The 15,766-nt window shown below is 41.3% G+C and overlaps 1 protein-coding gene across 1 annotated transcript in view; it reads left to right on the top strand.

The window, feature by feature from the left end:
* JADE3 (jade family PHD finger 3) overlaps positions 1 to 15,766 on the top strand; it is a 98,479-nt gene that overhangs the window by 36,447 nt on the left and 46,266 nt on the right. The window contains exon 3 of the mRNA XM_040336293.1: positions 12,457 to 12,542. Coding sequence (XP_040192227.1) covers positions 12,457 to 12,542 — 86 coding nt within the window. The remainder of the gene's footprint in view (positions 1 to 12,456; positions 12,543 to 15,766) is intronic.

Below are 15,766 nucleotides of genomic sequence, written 5' to 3'. Positions count from 1 at the left end.
ATGGGTCTTCGGAAGCGGGCGTTCCTTCTTGATTCACAGTCTTCCGAGAGGCTTCCGACGGTCGCATCCATCGCGTCACTATTAGCCGAAAGAAGCCGAATGTTGGTGCGGCTCTATACTGCGTCTGCGCACCGACGTTCGGCTTCTTTCGGAAAATCGTGACGCGATGGATGCGACCGTCGGAAGCCTCTCGGAAGACTGTCAATCAACATAGGAACGCCCAGTCCCGCAGCCCATACCCGGAAGCGACGGAGAAGATGCATCTCGTAAACGGTAAGTACGGCTCATATTTTAAAACATCTAGCCGATTCCCCTAGAGAAAACGAGCAGGAATCTAAGGGGAAAAAGTAATATATACGGGTGAACCTCCGCTTTAAGCTTTGACAAAACTTGGAATGTAATTGGTTCCTATGCAGAGCTGCACCCGATTTTTGCCCTCTCCAGTTTTGGCAAATTTAACACCTTTATGTCCCCCCCCTTTTTTTTTTAAAAGCATATGTCGAGGCAAAAGGGGAAAAAAAACCGTAGAGGGGGGGCTGTAAGTTGGTGAAAAGTGGTGTTGAATTCAAGTCTTTAGCAAAATAGTGAAACTATTTCCCCTGCCGGGAGAAGATGGTGATTATCGCTAGCGACTATAGCCGTTGCTAGTGATAATCACAAGAAAAATCTGGCCGGGGACAACCTAAGTTAATCAATCAACTTGGTAACGTCAGCCTGCCAATTAACCTCAGCTGGCTCCTGTTAAACCAATTGAGATTAGAACTGTGTATGGCCGGCCACATTCACATTACACTTGGCTCGGTTTTTTGTTTGCGTGATTCTTATGTGGAAACGTGTCCTGCATAGAGCAGCCCATTCACTTCAAAAGTCTGCCCTATGCGTGATTGTTCAAGGACGTTCAGAGACCAAATTTTGGCTTGAGCCAGGAGTGATTTTACACTTGCGTTGCAATTCTTTCATGAGAATTGCGACTTAATGACACCCAAACGCATGTCGTGCAGATTTGGAATTGTGCCAGAACTGCAGCAATTCTGCCTTTTGATTCCAAATTGCCCATATGTGTCCCATTGCCGGTGTATTGTCACATTCTGCTGCCTATCGTAGAATGCTGTGGAAGTCACCCGGCGGCCAACTGCGCAAGTGTGATGCGTTCCAATGGATTCACGACAGTACACACCAGTGAAACCTCAGTCCGCATCCAGGCTCTTTCCTTAACATCCCCGTGGATTGGAGGATGTTAAAAAAAGAGCCAGGAGGCCGAGCGAGCGGAGCGAGGAGTCCGAGCGAAGCGACTGGCCACTTTCCTCTAAATCCACGTCGCCCTGAATGCCAGGTTCGCTGGTGTGTACTGTCATAAATCTATTGGAACGCATCGCACTTGCGTTTGGAACGCATTGCGCATGCGAGGTTGGCCGCCACGTCGCTTCCGCAGCATTTAACGATAGGCAGCAGACTGTGACACTACACCGGCTTCAGGGGAGAGGAGCGATCGCTGACAAAAGATCCATTGCCTGGGCCATAAAATTACCCATAGGCCTAATATGGGGCATCCATTGTTGCCTGTCCCCCCTATCCCCTGAAACTGGCGCTTGGAGTCGATTGCTTAAACAGACCCGAGCGCCTTTAGAATTGGTACGTATAGACATCTTTCCTGTACAGGCTAGTCGGTATACCACTTACAATGGAGGTGGGAGCAGGTTTAAAATTTAGATTAGAGTTTACTTTAACTCAATCAACCGCCTATGCTTTCTGAGTAGAGCTGAATAGTCAGAGACCAAACAACCCTACATTGGTCCATATTGTTATTTCTAAACTAGGACAGCACTAAGCAGATACCATATCTAGGATAAAAACTGACAAAAGGTTTAACTATTAATTTTAAAGCGGTGTTCCAGCTAAAAAAATTTTTTTTTAAAGGGAAACAGGCAGTGGAGCGTTACGGCTTCACTACCCATTTAAAACTGCGCATGCGTGAGTCGTGTGGCACTTTGTGAATGTTTGGCTGTCTTCTGGGACACACACAGGACCCAAAAGACAGCGTGCCAGATTTCCTAGAAGACAATGCGAGGAGGAGAAGAATGAAGACTACCGCGGAATAGGATTCAGAAATCAGTGCAAGTCCACTTTGAAAGGAGATATTCCAGGAGATATTCCAGATGTATGGCAGTACCCTATGATGTTTTTGGTCCCGTCTAGATACCCCCCAATACAATTTAAAATTAGAATATTTTTTAGTTCTCAACGGTTACAGAGAATATATCCATCTGTCCCTTCAATATGCATGGTTGATCTGGCTGACTATCAATGTTTTCTGGAGTTGCCCTTTGGTTTTCCCTCTGTTCTCAGCTGCAAAATGCCCGGTACACATGATCAGAAAATCGTACGAAAAATACTGCTTTTGAAGCGATCAGACAATAATCTGATCGTTGGTACAGAGCTTTCGAGAGCCAATCGGGATAGTTCATCCGATATTTGATCGGACAAGCATGAAAATATTTTTCGGACAATGCCAGATCGTACAATTTAATCAGTACAGCTGTCATTCGAAAATGCAATACAAATGCACTAGAACTAGAGGCCGACCGATAAATCTGGCGGATATTTTGGACATTTTTAAGAAATCGGCATCGGATGATTTTTATGCACATCCGGCTGATTTAATTGAGCCTTGCCAGTCGACCCACAAGTGTTTCTCCCCATACTACATTGCCAGAGCCACCGAGTGTGTGAAACTGCTCTGCAGAGAGAGAAGAGCTGTAAAAATTCAGGTTGATGCCAGGGGTGGACGAGACCCAGCGGCTATCAGACAAGCCAGTGGGATGGAATATGGGTGGGCTGCTACATGTATGTGGCCCGCCCCCTTTCTTAAGCAGCCCAAATCATTGGCTGGTGTTTGATAGTTGCTGGGTCCCGCCCACCCTGACCGCTGAACTTTAACAGCTGGTCTCTCTCTGCATTCAGTTACATAGCTGATATAGTGTAACTGTGTGAAACTGACCCAAGTGTGAAACCTGCTAGTGCCACCTAATAGTGCCACCAGCCAAAAATGAAATAAAAATCGGCTTAAAATATCGGCCGCAAAAATATCGGCATCCGCCAGAGAAAAACCCATATCGGTCGACCTCCAACTACAACACATGAAATAAAATCGTACGAGAATTTTCGTGACTTTAGTAAACTCCTCATATTCGATCTAAAATTTACATGCAAAAAAAAATAAAAAAATTGACGGTCATTCGTCCGATAATCTCATTGTGCGTACCGGGCCTAAGAGCTGGGGGGAGGAGAAGTAGCGGCACACTGAGCTTCCCATTGAAAGGCTGTGTCAGGACAAGTCTGATCATTGGAAGAGAGTACAGAGTTCCCTGTAGAGGTGCCCCGAATTACAATTTTGGTACTGAAAATGCAGGACGAATGCACTTGGCCGAAAATCAAAAATGAGTTTATAAAAAAATATAAATGTTATTTATATATTATTCAACTTTTTAATTAATATCATGAATTTTAAATGAATATGAATTGTCGGACATTATTGGCATCTTTTTAGCGCTTTAAATTCTATGTATCACACTGGTCCATTGTGCTTCCATTGTGGTGTTAAAAATCCTTCTTGCTGCATTTTTGGTCAGTAAAAAAAAAAAAAAACACATACCTGGTTGAAATGCAGTGAGAATACATCAATAACGCACCCGTGTTACGTTTTTGATGCAGTTTTTGAGTTGCATGACCTATGAAAAACAATTTAACTGACAATTGCTGTACCCAAAAAGTGTCCACAAATAGAGATTTATTTTGGTGGTATTTAATCACCTCTGCGGTTTTACAATATTTTTTACACTCTGCTATAAAACATTACCTAAAAAATCAAATTTCTTCATCAATTTAGACCACTGTGTATTCTGCTACATATTTTTTGGTAATAAAAATCTCAATACGTATATATTGATTGGTTTGCTCAAAAGTTGGTGTCTACAAACTATACTATTTTTTTATTTCTCTTTTTTACTAGTAATGGCGGCGATCCGCGACTTATAGCAGGACTGCAATATTGCGGCAGACAAATCGGATACCCAACTGACTTATTTTATTTTTTGTCATTAAAGTGGAGTTCCACCTATTTTAAAAGTCAGCAGCTACAAAAAGTGTAGCTGCTGACTTTTAATAATCCCTCACCTGTCCCACGGTCCAGCGATGCGGGTGCAGGAAGCCTTTTTCCTCTCTGTGGCGCCGACATTCTTACTGTAGGCCTGCACTGTACATATGCAAGCCGTGCTGTGAATGGCCGATAAATTGCAGGGAGGGGGAGAGGCGATCTTCCTTCTGGTGCCAGGATAGGAAGTGAGAGCTGGGTGCCTGTAAAAAAAAAAAAAAAAAAAAAAGGGTTATGTCCAAATAAGAACCTACTCCCTCTTATTGTCAAATTTAGACAATTGAGTAAAACCTGGAGTAAATTCTTGTTGACTGTGATAGGGAGAGCAAATTTGGTGAAGATGGTTTGAATGCCCCAAATGTTATACGTATGCCTGTATGGCTGCTGTTGTTTAGAGCTATCGCTTTTCAGTTTTTAGGGTTTTCATATGGAAGGGTGGAAAACCCAGAATTAGAGTTGAAACATTACAACGGGCCATAGATAAGGGGAGAATTGCGATGCCTAATTCAAGATTGTACTTTATTGCATCACAATTGCAGCATTGGCACGGCTGGGAGGTAGTGGAAATGCAATATCCCATACAGAAGATAATATCCCAATTTCAAGTGTACCCTTTAGTTCATTTAATGGTAGCTCACCACTTTTATAATAAAAGGAAATTCCCTACTTTTTATTTAATTCATAGGTTATGGGAAGCGGTGCAAACTATTACTCCGCATAAGGGCTATACGAAACATATGCCTATATGGGAATATTATTTTCTTTTTGAATTGAATAGACTTCCTGGAATTGGTAAATTGGAAAAAAGCTGATATAATATTTTTGTATCAGTTATATGAAGGGGATGTTCTACTACCTTTTTAATATATTAAAATTATAATAATATATTCACGAATAATAATTTCAACCAATAACTCCAATTACGTCATGCATTACAAAGCCAAACCTTTAAACTTCAATTACAGTATAAATGCTCTAAAATATTATCAAAGGCAACTTTTGTAACTTGCACTAATACAAGAACTTTATTCTAATTTACAAGCAATAGAGAAAACCGATACATTTAGTTTTTTTTCGTTGGCAAAGGGACATAGAAGATCTGGATGAGGAGGACTGGGTACGGGCCCTGGAAACATTACCCAAGAGATTCCTTTTGCCTTCCCACAGGCTATATCAGTTTTTTATTTTACACAGGGCTCATTATACCCCACAAAAACTCCATGCTTGGGGAAAATATATAACACCGCTATGCCCCCGTTGCTCCTTATTTAATGGATCTCTTATCCACATGCTGTGGCGATGTCCAAAGCTTCATTGTTACTGGGGAAAAAATATTTATAACCTTAAATTTATTATGCTCCACTAAGTTAAGAGGGGTGCCCAAACTTGCATTATTGGGAATAATCCCTAAAGGAGCGTTACCAGGAGAGATGCACACAATGTAGATAAGATTCCTATATTTAGCACGTAAAGTTATTTTATAAAAATAATCCTCTTCTGTTGCTCCAACCCATAAACAATGGAGTGAGAAACTTAATTATATACTTAAAAGAAAAAAATTAACATACATAGAGCTACACCCCAAAAGTTTGAATATGGCCATGCTGGATAGACTCCAGTAACCCATTATGACAGTGTCCCTAGTGGAGAGGAGTGAAGGTAGATGGGAGCAAAGAGTAGAGGGTGGGGGGTGTAGAAGAGAAGTGGGTGTGTAAAAGAGATAATTTCATGCTGCCTAGTGGAGGTTGCCATAGACTGATGTTTGATATCAGGGGTGATTAATCTAACGTGTAAAATGTATCTATGTCTCCATGTAATACTAAATTTTGCTTACTGTATGCTAAGCTAACTTGGTCTGAGAGGTGCTAGGTTTGTTTTGTGTTTTTTTTTCTATTTTTGATACTTTGATATAATCTATGTAATTGAGTGTATTTTTCTCTTCTTTGTTGGGGGGATTATTTATCACTATGACTTAAATTTGTTTGTATGAAATGTTTAATAATAATAATAATAATAATAATAATAAAAAAAATGTGATAAAAAAAAAAGTCGGAAGTTCCATTTTTGGGTGTAACTCCGCTTTGAAAACTTTTTTAAGTTTCTAAGAAAAATTTCAAATGCAAAACGGGCACCCCTTGGCCCAATGCTATACATAAACAAACCTGGCATCTTATTTAATACAACCTATTTAACCAACATTAATAAATAAATACCTTTTATTTTATCTTGTATTTGGACTGGACACATTCTCTCAGACCTGCCACAGGGCTAACCGGCCACTTCAAGAGGCCATGTAGAACCCCACTACACATCCACACATGCCCCATTTTCTGGATATAGCACATGCTTCTCTACTTAATTCTTCCTTTTTATTCTTTCTCCTCTCGTTTTAAACCGATGGTGCAAAAGTGCATCCCTTTCCCTTTCCATCCTTCTCTTTCCCCCTCATCCCCATTTCCTCTTGGGTTACACTTTACATTTTCCCATATTTATTAAACGTCGCTTACCCTAGTTGACCTATGATGCCCATAACCTGGGGATGGATGATGATGAGGAGCTATCCATGGGTCTTCTCGATTCTAGGCTTTCGGAGAAGTCATATCACATCACCAGCCATATCACATCACCAGCCATCCCCTGATGGAAAAATTAAATAAGTAAAAAAAACACCCCTCTCACTCCCCAAGTACATTTACCACTGAATTGTCATATCCCACAGTATTACTTTTTACTCTAATACATTGAATTATAGCAGGTGGAGATTAGGATTTCCAATGTACTGACTCGCAAGCCCTGGCCACATTTAACCCCTTAAGCCCCGGACCATTTTGCAGCTAAATGCCCAGGCCAGGTTTTGCGATTTGGCACTGCGTCGCTTTAACAGACAATTGTGCGGTCGTGCGACGTGGCTCCCAAACAAAATTGGCGTCCTTTTTTTTCCCACAAATAGAGCTTTCTTTTGGTGGTATTTGATCACCTCTGCGGTTTTTATTTTTTGCGCTATAAACAAGAATAGAGCGACAATTTTGAAAAAAATGCAATATTTTTTACTTTTTGCTATAATAAATACAGATACGTATTCTTCTACCTATTTTTGGTAAAAAAAAATCGCAATAAGCGTTTATCGATTGGTTTGCGCAAAATTTATAGCGTTTACAAAATAGGGGATAGTTTAATTGCATTTTTATAAATTTTTTTTTTTACTACTATTGGCGGCGATCAGCGATTTTTTTCGTGACTGCGACATTATGGCGGACACTTCGGACAATTTTGACACATTTTTGGGACCATTGTCATTTTCACAGCAAAAAATGCATTTAAATTGCATTGTTTATTGTGAAAATGACAGTTGCAGTTTGGGAGTTAACCACAGGGGGCGCTGTAGGAGTTGGTGTTCACTTTGTGTGTGTTTACAACTGTAGGGGGGTGTGGCTGTAGGACTGACGTCATCGATCGAGTCTCCCTTATAAAAGGGATCACTCGATCGATACACCGCCACAGTGAAGCACAGGGAAGTCATGTTTACATACGGCTCTCCCCGTGCTTCAGCTCCGGGGAGCGATCGCGACGGAGCGGCTATAAACGAATAGCCGCGCCGTCGTCCCGGATTGCGACCCGAGGGGATCCGCCCGCCGAACGCAGCGGAGGGGGTCCCGATCGGACCCCCCACTCGCTAGAAGGCAAGGACGTATATATACGCCCATCTGCCTGTCCTTCCCATGTTGCGGGCGTTAAGGGGTTAACAAATGCCTTACCATTGATCATTTTGTTTTTTAGAGAGGGGACTAAGATGAATTGGGCAACCTCCTGGATTCTGATCAAGGGATAGACCAGTAAGGTCGTTGATCAACTTGCATACATTTAGCCAATAAGGCTGTCTTCGAGGACATAGCCAGAATATATGAAAAAGCGTTCCCCCTATCTTCCCAGCAGCGCCAGCAAGTAGGATCTGCGATTGGGAACATACAATGTAATTTCTCTGGTAATTTTATATCCTGATTCTTGCATTCTAGACAAAATAGATGATTCATGTATAAAAATTAAAAATGTTCAAATCCCGTTCCCATGCAGTAATATAAGATGGAATATGCAATTCCGGTTATCAATTCTGCATATGTCCTAAAAAGACACAAAAGCAGTAGGCCCAACCATTAATGTTGGATCAAGTGGTAAAGATTTAAGATAGTGTCATAGTTGGGTAGCCTGCCATATCAGAAGAGGTGGTGATGGCATTTACTGAATATCGGCTAAAGACTTCCATCTTCCCGAGTCCCTAAAATCTTGCATTCTGATTTTATTCATTACTTTAAATTAATGGAATTTAGGATCAAATAGTCCTAGTACAAAATCTGAAATTCCAATCGTTAGTGTCATAGTTAACATCACTGAAGGTTTTATCAACCTGTTTGATTAAGCACGCTACTTTATTGCTTGGAACATAGAACGTGCAAGGAGCCTGCCTGCTTTATTTCCAGTATAAACGCCTGCCATACAACATCTTTATTTTAACTTTAGATAACATAACTGAGTTGAGGTATACTTCCGTCCCAACCTCTCCGTGGCAAGGTACACAATTTCCTCTTCTGCCTCGAGCCCTCCTCCTTCCCCTGTTTTCTGGGACCTGTGCGTGTCCCAGAAAACGACAATGCCATTCGGAAAAAGCCATGTGACTCGTGCAGTAGGAAACAAGTTGTGAAGCCTGAAGGCTCCACTGCCGGTTTCCCTTAACCTGCTACTGAGCCGATGGACAAATCGGCTTTGTGGGGCCGGGATCCCTGGATAGGTAAGTGTCCTTATTTTAAGTCAGCAGCTACAGTATTTGTAACTACTGACTTTTAAAAAAAACTTTGAGGCTGGAACTCTGCTTTAATGCATCATGATTTATTTATGTATTTTTTTTTTCACTGCAAGCAGTGGTGGTGCCTGACTTTAAGTTGCGTAAATATGAAACATTGCATATTTTTAGTATTCAGCCACAGTTCTTTGTTACTTTTCACACATTGAGATGTTATCTCACATCTTGTTTAAAAGACCTAAAATAAAACTGTTGTCTACATACCACTATAGCCGAGGATGCAATTTACAGACAGAAATGAGTAAGGCCTCATGTATGTACACTACAGCTACACAACTGAAGTTTAGGAGCAGTTTGGGATGTGTGTGTTTTTTTTGCAGCTACCCCTGAATTCTCCTTTTGTTATCTACACATGTACACTCTGTCATTTTATAGTAGTTTAGAGGCAGTTGAGGTTACTGGCACTTCTTTGAAAGCAGAAAAATTGTGTTCAGGACTGTAGCCTGCCCACAAATTTAAATGCCAAATGCTTGCAACTGCGGTAAACTGCATTTATTTGCAGTTATAAATATTTTTAAAGGGGTAAAACATTTCTGATATTTTTTGAACATATAAAAAAAACACATTTCACCCCATGCTGTTGCCTGCATTAAATGGATGAGTCCAGTAGCGACATCACACCAACATCGGGAGCATTTGCTCTCATGACGGGATCCATAGTAAAAACGCAAAAAATAAGACTATCTACAAGCACACTGCTCTCTCTGCTGCTACTCTCTTTTCTCTCACAGAATGGCTGAAATAGATAATAATAATTTACTTGGTTTTTCATGCATTGTGGGCATTTAGAAAGGTCTCCTGAAGTTATCTTTAATAAAAGCTTTTAACCTCAAATGCTCATAACCGCTGCTAAACTCACATACAGGTGGTATGTAAGAGCTGTAGAACGGACGTTATTCTCCATCGGTTTCCAGCTTTCAGAAAAGGATTTCAGCTGCCCCTGTGTACATGAGCCATAAGGCTGGCCATATACTGATGATATTTTTTTTACAGTCTGACTGTGGGCTGATCAAAAAATAATTTTTTTTTCTACCACTGCAGCTTTTGTTTTCCTCAGCTGGTGATTTTATTTTTCAGTTGAAGGATCTCAGGTGGAAGGGTGGTGACGGGGCCACCCACTAAGCAAATATCCCAAACTGGATGAAATTTGCATAGTGTATGATCAGCCTAAAATTATTGTAAACAATCGCCTTGTTAAAACAATCCACGCAGTTTAAAATGTAATTGAAAGGCAACATTTGTGTATAGATGGGAGAGCTGCACAATTAATCGTTAAAAAAAAAATGCGTTTTCGATTTGACCCCCCTCCATGATCTTAATCCAGCATTTCCACGATTCTATGTAAACAGTGCAGAGCGGTTCTCTGCTCACTCACAGCCATCAAAAAAAAGCCTCTGGCAAATGTTTATCAACATTTCTCAGGTCTAAAAGAGATGATTGTTGCAATATTTTATGTCACACTGTATTTGCGCAGCGGCCTTTTTAAATGCAATTTTTGGGGAAAAAATACACTTTAATGAATAAAAAAATAAACGGTAAAGGTTTTTTGTATAATGTGAAAGATGTTCCCCAAGAATTGTGATCTGCGGGTTTTCATTTTTTCCAGAATTGTGCGGCTTTAATAGGTATATTTAAAAAAAAAAATCCTATTATAAACACCTTTTTTCCCTTTCCACTGTTCCCTCTCTTCTCAGCTGCATAAGAGTTGGGGGGGGGGGGGGGGGGGGGGAGAGAAGCAGCAGTTCACTGAGCTTTCCAGTGAATGGCTGTGCAGGGGAGCAGTGTCAGGACAAGTCCGATCATTAAAGGAGAGCACACAGAGTTCCCAGCATGGCTAGAGAACTGACCACTGTGTTCTCCTTAGTGTGGTCAGTTTAACAGGAAAGCAGAGGGACTGGCAGGAACAGGGATTTTATACAAAGGAAGCAATACATGGAGAGCAGGATACTCTTTTTTGTTTTATTTTATTTTTTATATACAAGTACATGGTACAGCAGGCACATATCGGGAATATAAAATATTGGTTTTACAAACGCTTTAAGTCGTCGGCCATAATTTTATTCTTTTATCATATGACTTATTCTGACGTTTTATTCAGATAAATCTAGCCTTACCATATGTTGAATGTTTCCCTGTCTAAACAAATATTGTACAGGTGCATCTCCTAAAATTAGAATATCATCAAAAGTTTAATTTATTTCAGTAATTCAATTCAAAAGGGAAACTTGTATATTTTATTTAGATGCGATACACAGAGTGATATATTTATAGCATTTCTTTATTTTTATTTTGATGATTATGGCTTACAGCTAGTGAAAACCCAAAATTCAGTATCTCAGAAAATTGCAATATAACATAAGACCAATAAAAAAATTTAATACAGAAATGTTGGCTTACTGAAATGTAGGTCCATGCACGCAATACTTGGTCGGGGCTCCTTTTGCATAAATGACTGCATCAATGTGGCATAGAGACGATCAGCATGTGGCACTTCTGAGGTGTTGTGGAAGCCCAGGTTGTTTTGATAACGGCCTTCAGCTCATCTGCATTGTTGGATCTGGCGTATAATCTTTCTCTTGACAATATCCCACAGATTCTCTATGGGGATTAGGTCAGGCGAGTTTGCTGGCCAATCAAGCACAGTGATTCCATGATCATTAAACTACATATTGGTACTTTTGGCAGTGTGGGCAGGTGCCAAGTCCTCCTGGGAAATGAAATCGGCATCTCCATAAAGCTGGTAAGCAGAGGAAAGCCTAAAGAGCTCTAGAATTTCCTGATAGAGGGCTGTGCTGACTTTTTGGACTTGATAAAACACAGTGGACTAACACCAAGAGATGACATGGCGCCTACTAAATAGGGGATAGATTTATGGCATTTTTATTTATTTTTATGACAGCGAATGGTGATTTTTAGTGGGACTGTGACATTGACACTTATTTTGGGGGAACCAGTGACATTATTGCAGCAATAACTGCATATTTTTAGCACTGATTATACTGACACTGGCAAGGAAGGGGTTAACATCATGGGCGATCAAGGGGTTAATGTGTTCCCTTACTGTGTGTTCTAACTGTACGGGGGACTTTGTGACTGGGGGGGGGACACAGATCCATCTTCCTGCAACAGGATCTGTGTGATCTCCCCTGTCAGAACGGAGATTTGCCTTGTTTACATTGGCAGATCCCTGTTCTGTCACTGCGGAGAATGATTGCGGGTCGTCGGCGGACATAGAGTCCGCTGGAACCGCTGATTGGCTCTGCCACTGGCCACACGCGTCCACAAATCGGTAAACTGCAGGTCTAATTCCCCTGTCAATTTATTGAGTTTCAAACGGATGCCATTGACACAAGCCCAAAGCCCATGACTGCAGCCCCAAATAATCTCAGTGTCTAGTTTGACAAAAAGTTGTTGTCATTTGCATTATTAATATTTATTTCTTTGTTTTTAGGTCCTTCAACTTCTTTTTCATCCTGTTTCCAAGAGAACAGGAACAAGAGTACATATACAAATGAGGAAGAGAAGAAATCTGCCGAGGTAAACACCAGCCTATAGTATATTAATGGCTATTAGAGAGGAAACTGAAATGTGCAGTGTTCTCTGAAATCTGCTTTTCTGAAACTGACCAGTGGTTTAAGTATTGCCATAGATGCATGTTCTGTTTTAGGAGTATAATTAAAGTGGAACTACACTCTATCTGAGCACCAAAAATACTATTTTATTTTTAATACTCGGAGCAAGCTGTCGCATCCATCCATGTCTTAATGCTTTTATTTTTTTGAGAAACACCCCCTAGCATTTCTGACCATGACAGTCTTGAGTAAGGGCAGATGATTAGTGTAGCATTTGCTTTCTGGGATCCACCTGCCCTTGGCTCAGGCATGCAAGCAGGAGAGGGTGTGCTTAACTGAGAAGGCCCCTCCTTGCCTACTGAAGACTCCTGGGATGTATGACATAATTTGGCTAGGCATGGAAACCCAGTAACTGAAAAAAAAGAAACGGGTTTAAAACGACTACAAATTATATACTTTCATATGCATATATACTAATGCAGCATAGGGATTGAAACTTGTTCATGTTTGAGAGAGTGAAGTTCTGCTTTAATGTGTAAGAAGGCAGAACCTCTTGTAACGATAAAGCATTTTACTGTGTTGTACATTTTAAAATAAGGGCTCATGCCTCAGACAGACCTCAGCTCTCCCTTGGTATTTATTGGGCAGATGACTAAAAATATGACTAATAACAATACTTCTGTTTTATTTTTATTTTTTTTACTGTTATCCATACCCTGACTTCTTTACAAGTGATCTGGACAAGTATGCATCTAGTAATGTCTGAGACTGAACCCAGTTGTCATTTTTTGTGTTACTAAGTAGTGAAGCCAAAATAAGGTTGTTGGTCTTGGAGCCTGCAGAGTATGGAAATGTTTATACTAAGTTTTCTTACCCCTTTCCCCCTAAACAAATGTAGCCCATCCTCTCCCCCCTCAAATCTCTATACTTGGCTCTTTCTGCCGAGTCCTGTGACAATATTTACATTCCTGTCTGTCTTCTCCACACGACAATTGCATCTTGGCCTTAAAAATCTTTGTGACTAGCAGATTGATTGGCGTCTATCTATTTACTTGGAGAAGAAGCCAGCAGAGTAATGTAAACATTGCCATGGGCCTCTGCATTAAGATCTTGTTAAGTATAAAGATGTGGGAGTGTGAGCTACTGTACCTCAGTTTTAGGGGAAAAGACAACAGCAGCTCCCCTATTACTGGACTCCTGCTTGTCAACTGCCAAATGTGTGTCCGCCCTGTCACTGCAGACATTACCTGGGAATTTGTATTCGCCTTCAGTCATTACCTGGAACCAGAGACTGGAAGCTACTGGGAGGAGAAACTAGATGAGAAGTAACTCAATATTTAGGTGAATATCTGTTCACTTATTGGAACTTTTTTTTTTTTTTTTTCCACGACCATCACTCATCATTGAAATCAAAATAAATTGTACTACAGCGCTGCTAAATACTTAATTATATGACACCAAAAAGGGCCCTTTCACACTAGCGGACCGTATGTCCACATTTTCATCCGTCCGTTTGCGGATGAAAACGGGACATACATGAATGAATGAATGAATAACTTATATAGCGCGGCACATGTGAACTGAATCGCCCCTGGGCGCTAGTTGTTCGTGTCTCATGACATCAGAAGAGCAGAGTTTTGATCTGTCCTCTGAAAGTCAGGTGGTTTTCCTCCAGCCGAATGCTGGTTGGTAAAGCATTCCACAGTCTAGGACCTTGAAAAGCAAACCTTCTTTCTCCTTTGGACTTGTATTTAGTTTTTGGAACCTTGACCAGATTTTGGTCGGTGGATCGCAGAATGCGGTTGGAATTGTGAGGTTCTATCTTGTCGCAAAGATATTGCGGAGCCTTCCCATGGATGCACTTATGTGTCAGACAGAGTGCTTTGAATGCAATTCTGTCCTTTACTGGCAGCCAGTGAAGGGTTCTCAGTGAAGGTGAGATTGATTCCCATGTTTTTTTCCCAGTCACAAGTCTGGCGGCCGTATTCTGTACGACTTGCAGACGAGCGATTTGGTACTTTGGGAGCCCGAGGTAAAGGGCATTTGCATAGTCCAGTCTGGAATTCACGATTGTTCCCACCACGACTGCTACGTCATCTTTGGGGATAAATGGAATAAGTCTGCGTAGTAGGCGCAGCAGATGGTGCGATCCGCTGACTACTGACCCCATTTGTGCGTCCATTGTCATGAAGGTGTCGAAAATGACTCCTAGACTTTTGACTTTGGAGCTAGGGGAGATGATTTGGCCCAGAATGGGCGGTGGTGTCCAAGTTGTTGCCAGTTGACTCTTTCGGCTGGCGTGAAACATAAGAAGTTCTGTTTTGGAACTGTTGAGTTTAAGATAACTCTTAGTCATCCAGTTTTCTATTGAAGAGAGACATTTCTCTAAACTGAGATGATGATTCTTTTTGTTGCAGATCCGAAAATACAGTTGCGTATCGTCTACATAGGAGTGATAGAGTAGTTCTTGGCTACTGATAATATCAAAGAGAGGACGCAGATAGATGTTGAACAGCACTGGTGACGGGGGATCCTTGGGGGACTCCACATGGCACCGTGCATTTTTCCGACGTGAAAGATCCCAGTTTCACTGTTTGTGATCGGTTTCCAAGAAAGGAGGAAAACCATGGTAAATCACCTTCTGCGACTCTGGCTACCTCGGCTAGTCGCATCAGTAACAATTTGGTCTACTGTGTCGAAGGCTGCGCTTAGGTCCAAAAGAACCAGGAGACAGGATTTTCCTTCGTCTGCGGCCTCGAGAGCATCGTCCCATATTTTAAGTAAGGCCGTTTCTGTCCCGTGACCGGGACGGAAACCTGATTGAAATGGATCGAGTAGGTTGTGGGTATCCAGATGCTGTTGCAGCTGTTGTACCACTACTTTCTCCATTAGAGAACGTTTAGGCCTGTTATGGGGCGGCGGTGAGTTGGGTCCTTGGGATCCAAGTAAGATTTTTTTAAGATGGGCTGGATTGTGCCCTCTTTCAGCAGGGATGGCACTATGCCTTCCTTAAATGACTGATTTATAAGCTGTGTGATGGGAGGCGCCAGAATGTCGGCACATTCCTTCAGCAGCTTGGTGGGAATGATGTCATTGGGTGCTGTGCTGTTCCTCAACGCACCAATGATATTTTTGGTGGTGTCGATGGAGATGGGTTCCAGAGTGAACTTAATTGATTGTAGAAGGTTT

The sequence above is a fragment of the Rana temporaria genome, chromosome 2 (assembly GCF_905171775.1).
Source record: "Rana temporaria chromosome 2, aRanTem1.1, whole genome shotgun sequence".
In the NCBI taxonomy this organism is placed as follows: domain Eukaryota; kingdom Metazoa; phylum Chordata; class Amphibia; order Anura; family Ranidae; genus Rana; species Rana temporaria.
Note: the sequence above shows the minus strand (reverse complement) of the source record. Positions and strands in the feature narration are given on the sequence as shown.